The sequence below is a fragment of the Ylistrum balloti genome, unplaced genomic scaffold, assembly GCF_031769215.1.
Source record: "Ylistrum balloti isolate Yb309-2 unplaced genomic scaffold, AGI_CSIRO_Ybal_v1 Utg370176, whole genome shotgun sequence".
Classification (NCBI taxonomy): domain Eukaryota; kingdom Metazoa; phylum Mollusca; class Bivalvia; order Pectinida; family Pectinidae; genus Ylistrum; species Ylistrum balloti.
The window spans coordinates 149,210-173,834 of record NW_026782164.1 but is presented as its reverse complement, the minus strand read 5'-3'; the positions used below and the strand labels follow the sequence as shown (position 1 = coordinate 173,834).

Here is a 24,625-nt window from a genome sequence, read left to right as displayed (position 1 = left end):
TCAGTCACAATATTTTTTATAACGGCAGTTGGACACTTTCCGTTTGGACAATTTCTTAGTCTTAGTGTTGTAGTCGAGAACGTCTCTGTTGTCATTATTTTCACGAATATCACGCTATAATGGAAAATATATTATATGTGGAAATGATGATAAAAATGTAAATGTTTGTGAACAAAAAATCAAGAACAATTCTAAAATGTCAAGAGAATCAATTTGCCAAGTTATCATTCGACACAACAGGTCAAAATTTGTATTGAAATGTATTTAACCTTATTACTAGATGCATGCAGCGGTACGTGGTAGTAAGTAGTGTCTAGGTAACTGGTGTTATCATATGAAAATGTAACTGTGTTAGTCAATTGTGCAATTGTTAGTTGGCGTAAAAATCAAGATGAAAATACTGACACGTGAACAGAATTGACTTATTACAGAACTTTATACAGAAAAAGGATTCAGGCGATGAAATCCTACCAAAGACCTTTCTCCACATTCCTCATCAACCATTAACCACAATAAAAATGTTTGTGATGATAATACAGTGTGCAAAATGTTCCTGGAGGTTAACTCTAAGGACATATGGCATCAATATGATGGATCTGGTAGCGAACATTCTTGGCCATATAAAAATGTATATACAACAAAGCGGTATTCTGATACAAAATAAGACTGCATTATTTTTTTTTCAAATGGTACGAATACTTCATATTAGCCGAGCCATTCGTTAATTGAATGATACAGTATCTGTAGAATAATATAGAAAAATATAAACATTTGAAAAGTAGAAATAATCAGATCAAGAATGTACCAACCCAACTTCGTCATCGAAAAAGTATTTTGACCCAGTGGTGTCCGACTTTAATGCAGATAAGCTGTCTACGGATGATCCTTTCTTGCGTTCAGGAGTTTTATAGACGAGCTTGAATGTCATGTCCTTTGGAACACACACGCCAACAATGATGTCGTTACCCCTATGTAGTGCAAAAGGATAAATATTCTCCATATCAAAAGTAGCATTTTGAATATTAATAATAAAGTAAAACACTGTAACAAAAGATGCTTTTACGCCACGAAAAATACGTGTTTGGACCTTTAAAATTATCTGAAGTAAATTTGTGTTTGTGAATCGGAGATATCCTGGTTTGTGTTTTTTTCTTCTAGGGGGCGGGGTGTCCCCTTTCTTGGTCCCTTTCTGGGTCCCCTTTCCCCTTTTTTTCGGTGGATCACCATTAAGCATCTTGATAGTTCAGTAAAATAATTGTAAAGATTACCACGTACTTGTCAAGGCCAAGACCAGCTAGTGAAAAGCTGTCTGCTATGTCGTAATTGAACTTTGCTAAGTACATGTAGAATCCTCCTAAGATGACGTTGAAAGCTGACACAGAACCTTCGTCGTCTGATGTTTGCCTGAGGTTCGTGACGTCATCAGATCTCATCAATGTCACGGTCTCGTCCTTTTCAGCCCTGATCGCAAGCTAGAGATGAAATAACACACGTTAGTACTAAAAAGGACACTGTTACCTTGGTGCGTGGCTTTGCAAAGACGATTTTTTTATATCACAACTGCAGCTAAAATATCATGGTATAAATAATGTTTTAAATGGAATCTAATTGTACACATAAATATGAACCGTCCGTTACTTCCTATTAAGTGAAACTGTTGTCGAATAAAGCATATTGTGTAACATTGTACGCCCTAACAACTAAATAAACACGCCAAAATTGCTTGGAACTCACTGAGACGCAAGCATATTTTGACCTCACCTGTGCATATTCTTCATCACAAACTGCCATTGCCCAAGAATCTCTTACTGCACAATTAGAGGTCATCTGGAAATCTAAAGGACGGACAACACTGGCACCTGGAATGGACGTAATATCGCCACTTTCATCGTAGAAAATGTCCACTCTGACTCTGTCTTCGGTCTCCTGTGTGATTGACTCCGTTTGAAGGATTCTATTTCCTTCAGAATCCTTATAAAATAATCACAGCTATTATTAACGTCAACTAATGACATGACATGTGATTCATATGACAAGGTACATTAAAGTCAGTAACGCAAGGGAGAGGCACTGCTTATTCTGTTACCATATTCCCATTTAAAAGATAATTAATTTAATGAAATATCTTGCAAATGGGGAAAAAACTGCAATTCCAAATTACGCAAGTTTAGAATTCATCGTCCATGATTATCTAAAAGTCTTTTAAAGCACTTACGTCATCGAATCCGAAGCCAACATTTCGTAAAGTGTTCTGAGAGGACCTGAACTGAAATGGATTACGTGTGAAGGATACTGCGCCTACTGGATAGGGCGCGTTATTTCGATAGTCTCCAAACCACAAGTCATCAGCTAGAAGCGGTCCACCTCCGATCACCAAACCCAAACGAGGTGCGTCCCTGAATTCGTATAAACGGAGATTGAACTCTTGTAGCAAGAAGTATCAATCTTAAAACTATAGAATGAATGAGAAAAAATATCTTTCTCTATATCAAACATTTCCTTGTTAATATCTTGGCGTATAAAACATATTAAATGGCCTACGGTACTGTCAGTTGAACATAATGAAGCGACCTTACACACTAGCAAATGATATCGTGACGTCAGTTACAACGAAGACTGCAGATAAAGAGCCAATATAACATTTATGGAGAAACAATGTTTTCTGCAAAAATCGTCTAAATCATAAATCAACATGATCCTGCTTTCGTTCTTTGTGAAATTTACGTATGTGGGATCCCATAAACATTATCAACGATGGTCCCAGTTATATCAAATCCGTCGCCAGACAACAATATCGAGCAGCTGTTAATGAAATAGAGTCTTACGGTTGATCCAGATTTGGAAGCGACCTGTCAAGTAGTCCTACAGGTTCCCCTTTGTTGTCAGAATCTCCTACAAACACCGAGTTTACCACCGACTGTCCAGCGGTATATCTAAAGAAAACGTTGACAATTTTTAGAGAATGGTAAAACTATATTCAGTGATTCAGATAAACGGTCAATTTGGAGTACACAATTTGATCATTTATTATTGTATTGATGATATAATTATGTTTTTATAATTTCGTTACTAAAACAATTTTGTCTCGTTGATATCTATTGTATTTGGTTGTGAGTGACCTCCCAGTTTGGTTTTTGACATTTCCTTCGACCGATGTTGATTCACCATAGTTGCCATCTCGGTCATACGAATTAGGCGGTTAGAGTCACTGACCAGTCCTTGATAGACGAAATAGCATTATGTTGCGCTGAATGCAAAACATATCTGATATTTTCTATATACATTTCATCACAACGTGGATATAGGTTTATTAATATTTTAATTGTACATTTTAAGTAGTAATTAATTGTAAGTTGTGAACGGATCAACTTTTCAAATCTGCTTATATACTCCTACTGCATTTCTGATTAATGAAATTGAAATAAAGTTAAGAAATAAAATACTAATACTGAAATCGACGTTATCATAAGTTTTCTTGTTTCAATTTAATCATTCTGACTCATAGTGTCATGGCGAAGTAAAAAACGAGTAATCTTACTGAAGTGTGACGCTGACTTTAAATCTAGTGACGTTGAACTTTGTTACGACGCTTCCTACATTGGTTTTGCCACAACAAAATATTAATAAGATATTCAAAATATGATATTTCCACTTGTGAACTTCACCTGTCGTCAGGCGACTTCTCTTTGATTCTGGTCAATTTCGGTTTATAATTTCTTAGCAAAGTATATACCACAAGAATGTTCAAAATTTGACCTAGCCATTTGGCCTATAGTCTGGAAATTTCACTTTTAAAAATGTTTAACTTTGCTTCCTGATATTATAACAAAATGTTTATCCCTTGAATAATTTAGATTTAACTTTGACATCGTATATGTTCATTCCGTCGGTAAAAGGCACTTACGTTCAGTAAATAGTTATGGGTAAACGATTTTTTAAAAATAGATTCAGTTCTCTTGATAGAATGAACCGTGAATGCAACCCACAAGAAGACAACCTAATTACTATAGGGGACCCATATCTTAGAGACGGGAATTTAATAACAGAAATATTGTTTTAGTATAACCATACTATACCTCCTTAACACTAGACCTTTAGGGCTGTCCGAAAACCTTGAAAAAAGTCAATGACAAAAAATTATTAATACATGAACAATGTAAGATAAAATGCTTTTCCATACCATGACAGATTTATACATTGTTGAATGCATGTTGAAAATGTGTACGTCATATTTTTTAAGGTAAGTATATTCCCTTCCCCAATGCTTTACTCCGTCATATTAACGTTTTGCTCCTTAGTGTTAACTAAGAGATGCTATTACTCTTTATAACTCAGTTCCCTTGTCGTTCCCATTGCTTAAGAACAAGAAAGAATTGGTTTGATGCAACAATTATAGCTCCACGACTTGATACCATTTAATCAAACTTGTATTTACTGTTACTTACGAGGAATCTTTTACTTGGATGTATCCTCCTCTCAACAAAGCGTTATTCCTGCTGTTCTTATATGCTAATCACAGGCAAACAAAATTAACAAGCATTTATGCTTTAGCAATATTCACATGATTATTCGAAAAAAAATATATTTTGCAATATTTTATTCTACTTGTTGCCCTGTCACACAATTAGAAAGATTCCAAAACACAAAATCTTATTTGACTTTTCTCAGAATAATACAAATATTGCTATTATGCACACAGATTAAAAAATGATTTATTTATTTGATAATAATTGTATATACGAGACCAAAGTATAATGAATAATTTGGTAATTGATAGTGTTAATGATATGAGCAGCATTGTCATTCGCCTTTCAATCATATGAATTATAGAACCTTATACATGAAGCATGTATACTCCTAGAATATCATAAACATTTCTATACAAGTAAAAGATATCCGGTTCCTCACCTGTTATTCTGCTAAATTCTACTAGTTGTTCCTCGGAATCGATGTCCAGGGGAGTCACCAATGGTGTATACTGGTTGTTATGCATAACAGTCCCGTTCTCATCCAATCTATCGTCAAATCTCAAACCGTCCTTAAATATGAGATATATATAGATATAGCTTTGAAACTCTCTTGTATGTGTCGACCAGCTACTACAGGGAGACATTACCTCAAAATGACTTTTATAAAGCTGTAAATCCAGCAACAAAACAACTCAGGTACACGACATACCTATTAGGTGTAACATTCATTTTTTAAAATATATGCTTATAAAATATATCTTTCATAGAATTGATCTCTGTCTTTTCCACATAACATTTTTCTTATTTGTATTATCTAATTCTGGGTTTCACGTCTTTGCCATATCTTGTGTATATGCTGTTTTAATCGTATGTACCGAGACCATGAGATGCAAGTGCACTGCGATGGTACATGAAAACTACAGAAATGGACACCACGAATCAAAATGAACTTTAACAGACTATCATATTATACAAACGCACGACAGAGGTTTCAGCGCTTTGTCATGTAAACAAGAAGAAAATGCCAACATGTGAATATAATTATAATCCTAACGGAAATTCAATAACACTGAGGCAAGATTTGTATCAAAGAAAGATTCACATGGACACCCATGACAAAAACAATATAAGGAGAGTAAGACCAGTTGTAAAGGAAGAATAAGCGTCTTCTTCTTAGTCGATGACACCCGTCATGTAAATATTGTTTAAGTTATCTGACGAGAATCGAAAACGTCAAGCTTCATATCGTACAACGGAACCAACAAGTAATCTGACGAGAATCGAAAACGTCCAGCTTCATATCGTACAACGGAACCAACAAGTAATCTGACGAGAATAAAAAACGTCCAGCTTCATATCGTACAACGGAACCAACAAGAAATCTGACGAGAATCGAAAACGTCAAGCTTCATATCGTACAACGGAACCAACAAGTAATCTGACGAGAATCGAAAACGTCCAGCTTCATATCGTACAACGGAACCAACAAGTAATCTGACGAGAATAAAAAACGTCCAGCTTCATATCGTATAACGGAACCAACAAGTAATCTGACGAGAATCGAAAACGTCCAGCTTCATATCGTACAACGGAACCAACAAGTAATCTGACGAGAATAAAAAACGTCCAGCTTCATATCGTACAACGGAACCAACAAGTAATCTGACGAGAATAAAAAACGTCCAGCTTCATATCGTACAACGGAACCAACAAGTAATCTGACGAGAATAAAAAACGTCCAGCTTCATATCGTATAACGGAACCAACAAGTAATCTGACGAGAATCGAAAACGTCCAGCTTCATATCGTACAACGGAACCAACAAGTAATCTGACGAGAATAAAAAACGTCCAGCTTCATATCGTACAACGGAACCAACAAGTAATCTGACGAGAATCGAAAACGTCCAGCTTCATATCGTACAACGGAACCAACAAGTAATCTGACGAGAATAAAAAACGTCCAGCTTCATATCGTACAACGGAACCAACAAGTAATCTGACGAGAATCGAAAACGTCCAGCTTCATATCGTACAACGGAACCAACAAGTAATCTGACGAGAATAAAAAACGTCCAGCTTCATATCGTATAACGGAACCAACAAGTAATCTGACGAGAATAAAAAAACGTCCAGCTTCATATCGTACAACGGAACTAACAAGTAATCTGACGAGAATCTAAAACGTCCAGCTTCATATCGTACAACGGAACCAACAAGTAATCTGACGAGAATAAAAAACGTCCAGCTTCATATCGTACAACGGAACCAACAAGTAATCTGACGAGAATAAAAAACGTCCAGCTTCATATCGTACAACGGAACTAACAAGAAATCTGACGAGAATCTAAAACGTCCAGCTTCATATCGTACAACGGAACCAACAAGTAATCTGACGAGAATAAAAAACGCCCAGCTTCATATCGTACAAATGGCTATCTATACTCACAAGCCTATTAGAGTGTGCGACGTTATTATCAAACTTGGTGATTGCTGTTTGCTGGGCTTCCCCATATTGCATGTAATTCTTTTTCGTTGATGGTCCCATGGGCTCCTCAGGAAAAACGTACCATATACCTATTCCCTGGATCAAAGCGAAATGGAAAACATAATTAAAAGTCCTTACGGTACTAGGTCAGCGAATTAATTAATGTAGGTGCTAACGACGAACAATTTTAGAAGGTCAACAAAATATCGACCACTAAATATTTTACAACTGAAAGTTCGAGAAGTTATTTCGATATATCGTTTATCATCTTTATAGTTTTAAACTGGTCCTTACTTGTCCACCGGCCGCTACGTTATTCTCTAGCACGGTCAGGGGGTTAGTAATCCAGAAAGTAGTGGGTTTCCTGAAACATCGATGACACTGAATTACATCTTACGAAAATATTTGATACTCTATAATCGGGATTTTGAATGTTTTGAATTAATGGTCTGTGGAACAAACCATGAAATAGATATCCTAATATAATGTATTTATTATATCTGGAAAGCATTCGCTCAAGTCGTATTTACACGATCTGATAAAAAACTGAAAATTCATTCGTATATGTAAGTAATACATACATGTTGTCAGTGTCTATAAGCTCGCCGAACAATTGACCGGCACCAAGATTACCGGTAATAGTTGTCCATTTCTCGCCTCCGTCTTCCAGAAAGAAGCCGTGACCGATGCTGTCGAAACAGACATTATCCATCACCTGCAACATTATCAGCAATAAACATTATATACCAATAAATATATGTATATATATACACACAAAGTATATATACCTTAAATTGCCAGCACATTATTACATCGTGATGAATAATGATACAAAAATCAGACATTTAATGTCAGCATGTTAAGTATACCTCACAGAATTTTAATTTAAAAAGCTCAGATTAGAATAAAGAGTGTACCATAACGAAGTTGCAACGCAAGTGAAACTATGGGAGGAAGATCACTAACCACAAAACAGGCAAAGAAAAGTTATCACGTGTGGATAAAGGCAGCAGTGTAAGCATATGAACAGGAATAGGTTTATCATATTATACAAAACACACCCTGGTGAAAATCAAACTTGTAAATACAGAATGACAGTATTAGAAAGCACTGGCATGTTTACTCTGGTGTTGTGTACAAAAAAAAAGTAAAACACGAATATGTCAATAAGTGGATTAAGATTAAGCATATGTTACTCTCGTGATCTATGGGTATATTACAGACAAACATGACTGGAGATATCGTCCGACATCGTCCTGGTATTGCACCATGGTATTGCCCAGTGCAATTTCATTTTCGGATATTCCTTGTTGGAGTTTACTTGTATTAGCTTCATATATCCATTTGTTATACCAGAGCAGTGTGTAAAGGATAGGAAACTTTGCGTGCTGCATCAATTTCTTACCTTAGCACCATGTGTACCATGAACAGTAACACATCTTGCGTACGTTTGGTGGATTGCGTTTCCTCGTGCATATGTAGGGGAGGGGTAATCATCTGGGTCACGGACATCCTCACAGAGATGCCAGTGTATTGGATAGTTACCTTCAATGATAAATGAAAATTATCTTTTTGGAATTATTGTAATGTTGCCTAATCTGAAAATATAAACATTTATCAAGAATGGATTCTTCGGTGAACGGCACTATACCTTTGGATGCAGATTGTCCCATATGAACAAGTTCCGCGTACTCAATGTGGAAGTTCTTGAATCCCTTGAGAGCCTAAAAGCAAAAGTTTTGTAATTTTTGATCGCCTATTGGCATTGTAAAAAGATTAATAGTTGTATAAAAAGACTTTGTTTTGGTGGTTAATTATTCATAACTTTGTTAACAAATAAAGCATCATCTTTGAAATGTACAATAGATGTTTTATTGTTTTGGTAAAATTTGTCCTTTTACTCGTCATCTGAGCGTGATCAAATGCCGAAGTTATCTTATCACGACTTACGATATCGTTCCTTAAAATCTATTTGAGTACCATCTCAATTCCTTATTCATGCCATTGACTGAACATGTATTACCATCTCGTTCAACTGTTTTCAAATTTGCTAGATGTATGATCACCAAGATAACCAAATTTATAAATGTGGCCTAAAATATTTTCTCTTTGCCTTAATAATATCAAATATGACTGCCAAACAATCTTTTAACTTAACATCGTCAGAAAACCTTCAGATTTACCTTTATATGGCCGCCAAATTCGTCTGCAAAATCCACCATCATACCTTCGATAACCACATTCCTGGTAAGAACAGCAACTTCAGCTCGCATGTCAACATTCTTGTAGATTTTTCCGTAATGGGTGAATTTCGGAGATACTGTCAATCATAAGTTGAAATCTAATTTACATTTATCTACGATGAAAGGGATATTAAAATGTAAGAAAGAGTAAACCTTGTATTGTAAGCTGTTGATAAAGAATGACGGAAATACAGACACGTCAACAAAATCCAAATTCAAACTTAATTTCGAATCAACTAGAACAAAGTATGGAATATATTTTAAAAAATGCGTGATATACTGAAATGCTGAAACACACTTACGGTCGATCTTGACCTGTTTACTATCACACTCGTCACAGTCCATCACTTTGCCAACTTCCACTTGTTCCCAGTCATAATCAGTAGATGTGACGATGACACGGTCACCTTTATATACCATCGATATATTCATATTACACATTTCCAATATCACGGCCGGATTTCTAAACTTTGACTGCTTAATACATATAAATGTGGGAAATATAATTTATTCAACGTTCTCGTTGGTTCGAACACTTACGATAGAAGGATATCTGCCAAAAGCAAGGACGTTTTCTTTAGCATTTTCTTAACTTTCCTTTTTGTTTGGTAAAAAATATGATAGATGAAGCGATGACTATAAATTCGGTCAATATGAGTAGTTGTGACTTTAGCTAGTAAGAATACATGGTTATTTTTACACAGAAAAAGGGAAAACAATCTAGATCCATTCGCATATCATATTTTTTTTTACAGATTAAAGACCAAAGATTGGTAATCATAGCTATACATAAAACATGTCAAACAATAACCCACCTGATTTCCATGACGTGACGTCATCAATGACATCAATGATGGGACACGATTGTGCAACGTGTGTGACCTGGAATTCGACAAATGATTTGCCGAACCCTCTAGATCTGGTGTAGCTGAATACGAAGTATTTCAGGTTTGATTCTTCAGAAATGTATGACGCTGTAGACGTCTGGTGAATACCTCCTACTTTGTAAGGCTCAAATCCCTCTACAGTCTTTGTTGGGTCACCTGTGAAGAAAAGCATACAGGTGAGGTACTATCTATATCTATATTTATCAACCGAAACCATATATACATATATATATTAGTTATTGACAATGGAAATCATATAAATTGTTATCTTTTTCACAGTCCACTGATCAACCTCGAACGTGACATTTTTTCTGTTTAGGGAAATTCATGGCAGATATTTATTCATACGAATAATGCCACGGCTCAGAATATACATATGTACTTTGTGGTCTTTTAAAAATACTGATTAACGGGATAGTGAACCTCCCAATCCAGATTTTGACATCTTTTTATCGATTACTTTGGACTTTCCTTAGTCACTGTCTAGGTTTACAATTTAGACCCTAAGCAGGAGGACGGAACAGCTGTATGATGTAGCATCACTGACGAGTCCTTGGAGGACGGACCATATGGACGGTGCAGTTTAATTCTTTGTTTAGTTATAAAAAGTGTTATTCACTTGTGTGCCTTTTGTCCAGTCTTTACTAAACAATAATGTTGCAAAATTTGAAAACCTTGATGGTTATCGTATCCGTTGTAAGATATTTATTGTTAGAGCTTAAAAATATGTAAAAATACAAACCTTTCGTCAAGATCATGGCGAATCCATCATAAAACACTAAATCCCTTATTTTACTTTCTCCTGTCACATTTCCGTAACCAAGCGTCTCCAGAGCGTCATAAAATCGTGATCTGTCCACGGCATTTTCCCTGTCCACGATAAATTTGCGTACAGCAATGGCCACTATGTTCCCATCCGGTATACCTTAAACGATAGATAGTTTTGTTTTTATCTAAAGTATCTTCATTAGCAATGTTAATATCTAATGGTAATCAATATATCTTTATAATTATAAATATAATAAATTTTTTGATATATCAATTACGTGACATTTAGGGACTGGTCCGTAGCCTGATGAGAGAATAAAGCTTCTCTTGGAGACTTCGTCTCTTAGTTAACACAGTAAACAGTACTTGTCTCCTTGTAGATTGTTTATTTGTAGTTCTGATATATGTATTTGGTAGCTTTCGTGATTTAACAAAATATGTAATTTCGTTGGCACAATTTCGTGGACAAATTGTTATCATGAAATCCACATACACTATGATTCAGGTAATTTTAATCTGTTATCATTTCCTAGACATAAATATTCGTGAATTAAGTGAAATCACAAAATCAATTGATAATAAAAACCCAAAGAAAAGCTTTTACGGTATGTAGACTCACCGTCAACATAAGTGATGAACGCATCGGTTGCCTTTGTCACGCTCTTCTCGTTAGATGAGCCTAGATGAAAGACACCTTGATTTCTATCCTCTGTTCCTGTCGCCGGATCATAAGATTTAACAATCAGGCCCTTGATATTGTCTTCCTTGTTTATCTGTTGAAGCCAAACGTAAGAGTTACCATAACCATATGTTTACCATGGAAGACGGAACAATATGTTAAGAAAATCAAATATTTCTTCTCTTCACAAAATTCATCGAGGAGCTACCTGCTCTATTAGTCAATCTAACTGGTAATCTGACGTTGGCATCTGATCTCAAAGACAACAATTTAGTCTGCTGACAAAAGTCAACTTCTTCGTATGATTTTTTAACACAAAGCTTATTAGTTTCTAAAACCTTTTATTTTGCCTTTTTTGTCTCTGATTTTTCTTTTTTTTTTTCTTTTTTGGAAAATTCAATGCACCTGTGCTGGTCATTTTGAAAAGCAAAGTTTGGAGTAATTTCCTATGTTTTTAGTATGTTGTTGATCTTCAAGAGATAAACATGTAGTGTAAAACATCAATAATATGACAGACAGTTTGTCAGTAGATAAAATACCCAAAACTGAGACTGGAATTGATTACAATATTTCATAATTATTTTTAAATTACGTTTCCAAATATGAATTTCATTGGAAAGCAAATTATCACGTCCGCGTTACCTATTGATATTATGCATTTCACTGCATTTTGTCTTCGTTCTGGTTTTTGATTAATCAAATTCCCCATGTTGGTGACAGTGCCTTGTTAATATCCCGCTTTTATCTGTATTTGTGTAACGTATTACGAGTAATGGTATTATCTCAAATATTTTATATATTCAAAATATCTTAAATGAACTATCGAAATTATCAACTATGTTAAACAATCATCCTATATCATGTCATACGAAACTTATTCAAGTACGCTGGGAAGATAATATGAATTATATAGATAATCAAATACATAGACAAAGGTTAAGATATCTGAATACGTTCTTGTTATGAGGGATTACTTATTCCATTACCACATCTCTAGACGTGAAAGCGTCTTCTCCCAGTTTTTCCAGCGTGCTTGATATTTTTGTCCATGGTAGTTTCTCCGTTCCATGTATTTCCAACGTTCCGTCGAAATTGACTCCAATAAACTTCCGTCCAAATCCTGGGACTGTATAGGTATCATTTACGTTCCCTGGAAAGGCATGTTTCCGGATTAAAAAAAAAAGATGAACTTATAAATATTGTACATAAGACATTTATTATTAACACCTTTATTATATATTAGATACCTGCAGAGTCGTTAATTATTTCGTGATGGAATTTTTAGGGGTTTTGTGGGTTATCTTATTTCACTAATTCCTACATCCAAGAATAATTTCTCTACTTAAATGTTTTCAGACTATCCTAAAAGTTTTGTCTATCCAAGAAGTCTTGAGCCTAAAATATATGTTTTTGAATTGAAAATCAAGAAACTTGTAGAATTTTGGAACACATGTGTGAGAAGAATTCCTAGCTTACCGAAAGATTGTGGTGGGAATAACATTTATGTTAGAATTATATTGTATGAGTCAGTACTTACCGAGAAGTTGAATCTTCGCATTGCCTGTATAGCGACAAGTCTCGGATCCTATGTCTAGGCGTCCTCCATCAATATGAATGTAACATGTCCGCAGAACTAAGTCGCTGTCTGGAGCAAACACCAGCTGGCCGCCTGATACTATCGTTATGCTATTCAAATCTACTCCAGGACTTTCATCCAGTAAAATAGGAGTGCTTATTGTAACGTCCTCACCTTCCTCTGGGATCTTGAGAAGAAAAATACAACATTTCTTTACTACCGCGCTTGTATAATTTAGTTTTAAAAAACTAGTTTTCTTCTAAGGAAAGGGTTTACCTATTTTTAAAATATTAATTAAGAAATGTTTAAACAACTACAAACTATTGTTAAGATAGTATTGGAAATGATGTTTACCGTTCCCAAACCACATCACTGGTTATATACTGCAAAATTATTTTGCTCAGTCTGATAGCAATTGGGTCAAACACTGTAACCATTATACTGTAACCAATAATTCTACGGGTTTTCTAATGTTCCTCTGCTGAATCGACATTGGCTTATCTTCGATAACAATATCGTAACAGAATTAAATAACTCAGATATGATGCACAGCTACATTTTGACTAAAAGAATTAGAACTGGTTCGAATACACCGTTGCTATTTTATGCGCCAGTTTGAGAATGAATAAAAAAAATCATGCTTACACCATCTTGCCAAGTAGATGACTCTGACCATTTCTTTAGCCCTGCAATAGAGTGAGGACATATTGCGCTAGTCCTCACAATTACAAGCGCCACCAACAACCACCGTACGGACAACATTGTCTCCAAAGTGAAGAAATGATAGTGCTCACGTCGGTTTTTAAATGTTCGAAGCCAACATGTGTCATCTTCAATTAAACTAAAAATATCAGTGTTTATCCTGAATTCAATCTACATTGTTTATCTACCATTTAGAATTGTGAAATCGTGTTAGTCTGTTTGGCCTGCGGTGATCTACCCAGCCACCTGTCTCGTCTTTACATGAATCAACTACTAATACTGACAGTACTGGTTGTACATAATTGGCCTAGGGATACCACTCGGTACACAAAATGTACCATGTTCGGTGGCTGTATCAGTATTTCAAACGTCAGCATTCATACTTGCTTTATGTTCAATAATTCTAAATGATCTAATATAGTAAAAGAGTTGTAATACTTTCTTGTCTTACTTTTAAGCAGGGTAATGTGGAATAGTCATACTCTTTCTTGATACTTTAAGGCTTTATAATAGTCTCGTTTTCATAGATCTTCAAATCCTTTTAAATCCTTCATTATGATCTTTGTTATGTATATCATATATACTTCAAGGTTGTTTAATTTAGGAAAGCAAGCATGTCGCAGTTGTCAATGTCGAAACTAGTGCCCACGGGGATACGATTTCGTCCATTATCACAAAGTCTATATATGGACATTATGTACTTGTTACGATATTAACAGTATATGCTACTTTCACGGTTTAAAGCCATGAAATCTCTACTGATAGCATTTATGTTTAATTTTGCTTTGGTTAGAACGTAAAAGAAAGGGAATAAAAATGTTTATGATGACACGCATGAATTGGACTGACGCACAGAAATCTGGGAACGCGTCACAATGTTCTAATGAAAGACATCTGACATACAGTGAGTACAGTTGGCTACGTATGTTGATTGTAGCTGAAAGCAAGGACAATTTCATTCTTGTCAACTTCGAAATTCGAGGGTTTTCGAGGCGTATACATTATCCATCAAGCGTGAGAAATATAACAGACAATTTGTTTACCTTGATTAATCAGTAATGTTCAATATATTTACACTATATGTAAGGAAATTTCAACGTAAGAATTTTGTCCAGGTTCAATATATTACATAAGGTTATACCCACGTACGACTCACATATTAAGTATTTCGAGATATGTTTTAAACATGTCGACATAATTTGAAATGTCGAAATAACTTGCATGTAAATTTTGACGAGTTAGATATATTTTTCGTAGCAACTTGGCTTTCCAAAGACATATATCTTGAATAATATGTAGCTGCTAATTTCTATACTGAAGTTTTTACGTCCACGTACTTGTGCTTGTGTTGGTTTTGCCTCATATGTTTTCAGTTCTACCGACGTGTGATATTGGGATGGATTAAAGGAACTTTATCATACTATTTCACATTCAATTCAACGGATTTTATCTATAATTAAAGCAACTCAACTTGAATATAGCTCTTTAATTGTTGTTCTAAGTTCTTTCTCCAGATAGCTCGAGGTTATGTGGTCACACGGTCAGTTCGAGTGACCAGACAAGGAACCTTCACATTGAAGTTCACATTCGTTGATTCGGTACGATATAGATTTGTTTTTGGTATAACTGACACTAACAGATGACCAGAGAATTCATGCAGAGACATATACTTTCAACTTATTACTGAGGATCACTTTATTTTAAGGCATACCTTAACACAAATATTTTATGTATACTTTGATTATTTTGTAGATTGCACGCGCTTGTTTATGTGGCAGTTTCGTCAGTATACAAAAATTGTAAAAATTGTATATAAAGTCGGACCATATGCTACAAGAAAATGGCTGCCGCTTAAATTGGTAACAGTGAGAAAGTATTTCCTAAAACAAAAACAAAAAAGAAGGGGAAAAAAAAAGAAAAGAAAAACTTCAACCGAACAAACGTTCGAGCAGTTTTTAACTAGTCAATTAGAAATGTCGGTAATCCCTGGTCACATGATGAAAACGGCATATCTAATACCTGGTCACATGATCAAAACGGCATATCTAATACCTGGTCACATGATCAAAACGGCATATCTAATACTTGGTCACATGATGAAAACGGCATGAAGTCGCTATATAACAGCTTCAAGATTCAGGGTTTCGTACAAAAAAAAAGTAGATTAAACAGTGACATCCACTTCATTCGAGCATTCCACGCAAGGTTCAATACATTTTCCAATTAATTAGATAAATCAACCAGAAAGCCGTCCGTTTACTTTGCTTATCTTTCGTGTTCTGTGTAGTGGCTTAAGGGCTTGAGGTCATGGTCAAGTGTACTGACCAGCACTAGTCGTAAAACTACTGATGTAATCTGACGGACACGCCATGAGACATTTATCTATTATTTAAACGATTTAGACTTTATTTGCAAATATCAATTCATATAATACCATGACCTCGGTTTTATAGTAGTCGTTGACTGTAAAGTCACTTACTTTCCATTCAAATACATTACTCACTTTTGGTGGGACTTTTATTAATTGGAAATGTTTTCAGATTTTAACTGTCGTTTATTTTGATTGTTTATCTTAAATTTGGAATCAAATAATCTTCTTATTGGGGTAGCCTGGAGTGATCAGCCCAATCATCCGACACGTCCTTCATAGTAAAAACATATCAGTCCTCGAGACTAGTATCTTGTTTTTATACCGTGGATATATCTGTTACACAAAGGAGACCTATATGGGTATCCAACATGAGATTAAATTACAGTAAATTGGCGAGTCATTAAAATTATTTACCTGACTGAACTTCTATGATAGCCAGTCATTAGAAGATAAAAGATATATGAAAAATAGATTGTCCACATGCTTAGCTTTTTTGTTTTTGTATTTTTTTCCATGCATATAGACCTTGAAACAACGCAAGTATGGTATACTTTCCATTGTTTGGCATGTTTTTTAATTCTATATACAATATACAGAGTTGCTGGGTTTTGTTCTGTATGCTTTATCAGTGTCATCAATAGAAAAATAGAAAATTATTTTAAATTTAATATATATCAAAAGAATAAAATAAAAAACAAAAAAAAAAAAAAAAAAAAAAAAAAAAAAAAAAAAAAAAAAAAAAAAAAAAAAAAAAAAAAAAAAAAAAAAAAAAAAAAAAAAAAAAAGAAAGAAAACAAACACCCCCCCCACCCCCCCAAAAAAAAAAAAAAAAAAAAAGGAAATTCCAACATGTCAACATAACCCAAACTCAGTCTCGATCAAACGAGGGCAAAATACGAACAAAAGACAAAAGATTTGCACGGAGACTCCACAAAAAGTACAAGGGATATAAGAGAATAAGACCAGGTGTTCCGGAAGCGTAAGCACTTTTTATCAACGACACCCGCCACGTAATCTTGGTCAATCCAAGTAAATAATGTCGCATTCTCAAATGAGAACAGGGTATACATACAATAGAACCAACAGGCAAACTAAGGAACATCAATTACGTCCAGCTCAGAATTAGTCCATTTCTATTGAAACATTACATCACTGTAACTATAATCTTTATTTAATCTGCTATTCTCTACTTAACCAATATCAAGGTCAATTTTGTTAACTTCATGACTTCCCTTCGATGTGCTTATCTCTAGGTATTTATGACAAGCCTTATCGGCCGTCCAGTTCAGCAGTTCATTTGGAGTCCAGAAGCGAGAGGGTCGACAATATGTTTACCGTCAGATACATGTGGTTACTGGTCCTTTGTTTCTATGGATACAGGTAGTAGAGGGGTTTTGCCTTGCCTTTCCTCTCTTACTTGTCTTGGACAAGTGTTTTATGACTCAATCTTTATCGAAATTGTCTGGTATTGATTACCGACTCGTAGCCTCAGGAACTCGAGGGGAGGGGATATATTATTTATCTATTTATATATATATATATATACATCTACCAGTGTGAACAAAAATTCTGATATACATGAAATAGACGCGTACACGTCTGCCTATATATGGATATGTTCCATGACTGTCATTCTGTATTTAATTCCTTTTTGTTACTTTGCTGTTTATGACAATAAGTGTAAAAGTATTTGTGATCTGTTCAGGGATAGTTCCGGAAATTTTCTTCGAGTTGGTAATGCAAATAAAATAAATATACTTGTAACACAACCAGTAGAAGAACAGGGACGAGGGGGTTTCATACTCTCGACCTTCTATGACCAACTTTTAAACAGATCGTGGTCAAATCGACCACAGTACCTTGTTACTATCTTGTGTACTTTTTTATGTAATATTTTTAATATCTCGGCATACTCTTTTCTACCTTAGGGCACATAGCCTTATAGTACAGCTGAGTCATCGAAACATCACACTTCAATACTGGTTGTGTCATAAGAACTTCTATTCTATGAACAGCGATAGTACTGAGTGTTAGATAGCTCTGTTTCTTTTCACAAATACGAAACAACGGAAGGACATCTACGAGGAAATTGAAAATAACCTCTAAATGCAAATAAAGCTTACCTGTGAAAGTATGCCGTTTTGTATTCTATGTTGCATCCATTCTGTGTTAGACTATGGTAGACCATTTCTATAATAAGGACAATACTTGGGTTCTCCTATTAATACAATGTAATTTTTTAATATTTCCCTTTTTATTTCAGTCTCTGTCAGGCTGACCCAGCACAGATCTTTTTGTCACACATAGATAACGCAACAAATAATCTATGGACTCAGCTTGAGACCGACAGTGATCATGTGTTTCTCAGGAGTGACCTTGAAAGCTTCATCCATTCATACGACACTGACAGTAAGAAATCTATACCATGACACAAGCGAACGTCCTTCTTTCTAAATTACACATGTTTTTTTTACACAAGTCAAATTTGGATCACAGTTCTAACAGTTTTGAAAGTGTATTCTTCTTTTTCCTTTTAAAGATGATACTCATGTGACACGAAATGAATTCTACGCTCATTTTCTGAAAGACGACCCCGACTTAGGTTCTATTGCATATGGCATGTTTTTGGAGTTTGACACCAACCAGGATGGTTTGATTGATACGAAGGACCTTGATTCTGTATACGCACGGATCGACATTAACGGTAATTATATCCAATTAGTCCTTCTAAAAAATGCATTTGTATTGAAAGGCGATACTCATACTCATGTTTTGTTGTATATTCTTCATTCGTGCCCATGTTTTGTTGTATATTCTTCACTCGTGCCCATATTTTGTTGTATATTCTTCACTCGTGCCCATGTTTTGTTGTATATTCTTCACTCGTGCCCATGTTTTGTTGTATATTCTTGTTTTGTTGTATATTCACTCGTGCCCATGTTTTGTTGTATATTCTTCACTCGTGCCCATGTTTTGTTGTATATTCTTCACTCGTGCCCATGTTTTGTTGTATATTCTTCACTCGTGCCCATGTTTTGTTGTATATTCTTCACTCGTGCCCATGTTTTGTTGTATATTCTTCATTCGTGCCCATGTTTTGTTGTATATTCTTCATTCGTGCCCATGTTTTGTTGTATATTCTTCACTCGTGCCCATGTTTTGTTGTATATTCTTCACTCGTGCCCATGTTTTGTTGTATATTCTTCATTCGTGCCCATGTTTTGTTGTATATTCTTCACTCGTGCCCGTGTTTTGTTGTATATTCTTCACTCATGCCCATGTTTTGTTGTATATTCTTCACTCATACTCATGTTTTGTTGTATATTCTTCACTCGTGCTCATGTTTTGTTGCATATTCTTCACTCGTGCCCATGTTTTGTTGTATATTCTTCACTCGTGCTCATATATTCTTCACTCGTGCCCATGTTTTGTTGCATATTCTTCACTCGTGCCCATGTTTTGTTGTATATTCTTCACTCGTGCCCATGTTTTGTTACATATTCTTCACTCGTGCCCATGTTTTGTTGCATATTCTTCACTCGTGCCCATGTTTTGTTGTATATTCTTCACTCGTGCTCGTGTTTTGTTACATATTCTTCACTCGTGCTCATGTTTTGTTGTATATTCTTCACTCATGCTCATGTTTTGTTGTATATTCTTCACTCGTGCCCATGTTTTGTTGCATATTCTTCACTCGTGCCCATGTTTTGTTGTATATTCTTCACTCGTGCCCGTGTTTTGTTACATATTCTTCACTCGTGCTCGTGTTTTGTTGTATATTCTTCACTCGTGCCCGTGTTTTGTTACATATTCTTCACTCGTGCTCGTGTTTTGTTGTATATTCTTCACTCGTGCCCATGTTTTGTTGTATATTCTTCACTCGTGCCCATGTTTTGTTACATATTCTTCACTCGTGCCCATGTTTTGTTACATATTCTTCACTCGTGCCCATGTTTTGTTGTATATTCTTCACTCGTGCCCATGTTTTGTTACATATTCTTCACTCGTGCCCATGTTTTGTTACATATTCTTCACTCGTGCCCATGTTTTGTTACATATTCTTCACTCGTGCCCATGTTTTTTTATTCTTATATTTTTGTTACTTCACTCGTGCCATGTTTTGTTACATATTCTTCACTCGTGCCCATGTTTTGTTGTATATTCTTCACTCGTGCCCATGTTTTGTTACATATTCTTCACTCGTGCCCATGTTTTGTTACATATTCTTCACTCGTGCCCATGTTTTGTTACATATTCTTCACTCGTGCTCATGTTTTGTTACATATTCTTCACTCATACTCATGTTTTTTTGTATATTCTTCACTCGTGCCCATGTTTTGTTGTATATTCTTCACTCATACTCATGTTTTTTTGTATATTCTTCACTCGTGCCCATGTTTTGTTACATATTCTTCACTCGTGCTCATGTTTTGTTACATATTCTTCACTCATACTCATGTTTTTTTGTATATTCTTCACTCGTGCCCATGTTTTGTTACATATTCTTCACTCATACTCATGTTTTTTTGTATATTCTTCACTCGTGCCCATGTTTTGTTACATATTCTTCACTCGTGCCCATGTTTTGTTACATATTCTTCACTCGTGCCCATGTTTTGTTACATATTCTTCACTCGTGCTCATGTTTTGTTACATATTCTTCACTCATACTCATGTTTTTTTGTATATTCTTCACTCGTGCCCATGTTTTGTTGTATATTCTTCACTCATACTCATGTTTTTTTGTATATTCTTCACTCGTGCTCATGTTTTGTTACATATTCTTCACTCGTGCCCATGTTTTGTTACATATTCTTCACTCGTGCCCATGTTTTGTTACATATTCTTCACTCGTGCCCATGTTTTGTTACATATTCTTCACTCATGTTTTGTTACTCATGTTTTTTTTTGTATATTTCATCTGTATACTCATGTTTTGTTGTATTCTTCACTCATACTCATGTTTTGTTGTATATTCTTCACTCATACTCATGTTTTGTTGTATATTCTTCACTCATACTCATGTTTTGTTGTATATTCTTCACTCATACTCATGTTTTGTTGTATATTCTTCACTCATACTCATGTTTTGTTGTATATTCTTCACTCATACTCATGTTTTGTTGTATATTCTTCACTCATACTCATGTTTTGTTGTATATTCTTCACTCATACTCATGTTTTGTTGTATATTCTTCACTCATACTCATGTTTTGTTGTATATTCTTCACTCATACTCATGTTTTGTTGTATATTCTTCACTCATGCTCATGTTTTGTTGTATATTCTTCACTCATACTCATGTTTTGTTGTATATTCTTCACTCGTGCTCATGTTTTGTTGTATATTCTTCACTCATACTCATGTTTTGTTGTATATTCTTCACTCATACTCATGTTTTGTTGTATATTCTTCACTCGTGCCCATGTTTTGTTGTATATTCTTCACTCGTGCCCATGTTTTGTTGTATATTCTTTTAAGCCATTGCAACGAAAAGAACATTCCGCTCTTCAAACATAATCAATTTAATGATACAAAATGTGAAATTATCTTGAAATAAAAGATATTTGCTTGGAACACAGTTCTTTTTTAAATCAAAATAAAAATTTCGATCAAAATAAACAATTCAGATTATAAACCTAAACGTATGCCACAATACAGATACATTTCTTTCCTTAGTCTTGCTCTGATAACTTAGATAAAAATCACCTTTCCGCGCTAAATGTCCATATTTCAGGGAAGTGCTTTTTCACAAGCGCATTATGAAGGATACACCACGTTCTTTGCCTAAAGCTTATACACATTTTATGAAATAAGAAAATGTTAGTTTCATCTGTCCACATGTAATAATTGTTTTTAATTAGTAATTGTTTTGTGTAAGTTTTTTTTTCGCTCGTATCACAAACAGAAGATCTAACATTTGTACATTTATACATGGTATATTCACCAGGTGACAATCGAGTGGAAGAGGCAGAATTCAAACAATATTTCAAATCAGTAAGTTTTTCCTGTCATTTCAATGCACGATGCACACAATTCAGTGTTAAATTTAGATAAAATAAGCTCAAAGTCTTTATTCTGCAAGTCTCTCTCTCTCTCTCTCTCTCTCTCTCTCTCTCTCTCTCTCTCTCTCTCTCTCTCTCTCTCTCTCTCTCTCTCTCTCTCTCTCTCTCTCTCTCTCTGTGTGTGTGTGTCTCTCTCTCTCACTCAATAATACCAATTCATTCTCTACCCTTTGTTGTTACAGCTGCTGACTATCCTGTACCTGATGCATATACAAGGTATCCCCGACCCTGGACCAATTGTCATATAGAAACATCCAAATAAAATAACTATAGCATTCCTATAGAGCTGAGCTCGTGTTATTTATATCCATTTGGTGATCCTTCTAAAATCTTACTATTAGTACTGTCTGTTGTGAGTATGTACTGTCATTTTGCTGTTATAGGAAGGAAAATTAACAAGAATAGATAAGTATGAAAACTCTATCTCGGTAGCTTAATTACTTCTACACTGTAGGAGTTATTGTGATTCGAAGTGAAAGCATATTACCAATGTTAGGTTATATTTCGCTATTTTGCAAATATAAAAATATCAAGTGTTTTAAAAGAAAATTATTCATAATTTTCAGTTCGACATATGTATTGATATTGCTTCTACGCCGATCGGACGGATCCTTGTTTTGGTAGGCAATTCAGAAGTTTTACCCGATCGTTGTGTAAAATATTTAACATATGGAATATACTCTAGTTAATCCAACACCTGCAAAATGTCACAGTTGCCACCGAGGACCAAGGTACATAAAGCAATATAAAATCTTGCAACCAGATAGTGATTGTATCAAATTTCTCAGTCTTCATGAAACAGCATATCTGGAAACTATATGTTGTACATGAAGTTAGATTTTGAGAACACAGTACTTGGATATAGAATCAACATTGATATACGAATTCTAAAGAAAATGCAAAGAGAAGCCATATCATATTAAAAGGGAAAAAAACCTGGGAGATTAAAGCCTTAAACATACTCTGTATTCTATCTCTATCCTAATTCTGCTCCCCAAAACAGAAACAGAAACGCTGATAAATGTTAGCAAAACTACATAACATATTGATAAACCAGTATAACAAACGCCGGCCGTAACATGACAACGATCCATAGAACACCGAACACTAAGGTACAAAGCTTATTTAGATAACAACGACACTTTGTATTTTGGTCATGACTCAGAAGTAGGTCGAACATTTGTTATATAAATTGAATGACTTACACATAAAAAAATAATATTTGACTAATTCTTAAATTTGTTTTGTAACTAACAATTATTTCTCAAGCGTGAATGAAATTGATTGGATATGACGAGTTGTTTAGATGATAACTTACAAGCTTTTAGATAAGTCTCTCAAAATATGATATATGAATGTTAGGTGCTTATTGTTATACCCATTGTCTATACATGATTGAAAAGTGGTTGTCTCCAATCCTAAGTCCTCGATATCACTTCCAGTGATGTAGAAAGTTCTCTTGCTTATGTCACCGTCGGTACCATGAAATAACTGAAATAACGAGATATTGTATGTACAATGTATCCTTTTCAATATCAATAAGGGCCAAACCATTTTGAGCGAGCATAGTATTTAACTTGTGTATTTCACTGTGGTAAACAAACGTGAAAATAATCAATAAACTTATTTGTAATTAAATCTTTTTCCTTGAATATTGTATTTATTGTGTTCCTATCTAGTTCATGGTCTTTTGCTTTCCTAGTTCATCCTTTCGGACATTCTCTGTATGTAAGATACTAATTGCGTAGTTTCGTTCAGTCAGGCTCTTGTTTGTCTCCACACGTTAAGAGGCGTATTGGTGAACGAGAATATTTTTGCTATGTCCGCAATGTTGCTATTTTCGCAAAGCATTGCCGGGACTTTCACTTCCGTGTCACAACTTCAGGTCTAATAGTATGCGTGTTTTTTCACGTTTTCTCCTTCGCACGCTTCGCTCGATCTACGCTCACTATTATGATGATGACTGATCAACCACTTACGATCTTGACCGATATATCATTATGAATTTTTTAACGAATATTCTTATCTTTCAGAAAGTAATTGATTATCTGTCACTTTGCCTTTTGTTGTAACTCGGTGTCTACGCCCTAATTGCATTTCAGTATTTCTGTCAATCATGACTATCCACTTAAGGCCATAAAATATTTAGGCACAGATTGAAACGATATGAATGCAACACAGGAAAATAAAACGTGAAGAAAGTAAAAGATTGGTGAATATCAAGTATTAAATTCTTCTGATCATAAAGAGTGAAGTGACCAGTTTAACATGATGAAATATATGTGTACGAAACTTAGGTACTATTGGGACAGGTAATTCAATTTTGAAACCGTTGGACCAGAAGCATCATTGTATATTGTGTATTGTGTTTATTTATG

The 24,625-nt window shown here is 34.9% G+C and overlaps 2 protein-coding genes across 2 annotated transcripts; one reads left to right on the top strand and one right to left on the bottom strand.

Annotated features, from left to right (window-relative positions):
• LOC132551089 (protein DDB_G0287365-like) lies at window positions 1-13,871 on the bottom strand. Its single transcript, XM_060215197.1, has 21 exons — window positions 13,755-13,871; window positions 13,071-13,296; window positions 12,520-12,683; window positions 11,474-11,627; window positions 10,829-11,011; window positions 10,015-10,242; window positions 9,502-9,606; window positions 9,140-9,276; window positions 8,608-8,680; window positions 8,362-8,501; window positions 7,538-7,671; window positions 7,251-7,320; window positions 6,918-7,052; window positions 4,909-5,038; window positions 4,446-4,509; window positions 2,826-2,933; window positions 2,216-2,396; window positions 1,762-1,971; window positions 1,276-1,472; window positions 806-968; window positions 1-114 (listed from the first exon to the last, which is right to left on the bottom strand). The coding sequence occupies exons 1-21, from the start codon at window positions 13,869-13,871 to the stop codon at window positions 1-3; spliced, it is 3,033 nt and encodes a 1,010-aa protein (XP_060071180.1).
• Window positions 13,872-17,509: 3,638 nt separating this feature from the next.
• On the top strand, window positions 17,510-22,495 carry LOC132551088 (uncharacterized). The gene is made up of 5 exons (XM_060215196.1): window positions 17,510-17,562; window positions 18,446-18,591; window positions 18,722-18,886; window positions 22,133-22,179; window positions 22,430-22,495. Exons 1-5 carry the CDS (start codon window positions 17,510-17,512, stop codon window positions 22,493-22,495), a joined length of 477 nt encoding a protein of 158 aa, XP_060071179.1.
• Window positions 22,496-24,625: the final 2,130 nt, after the last annotated feature.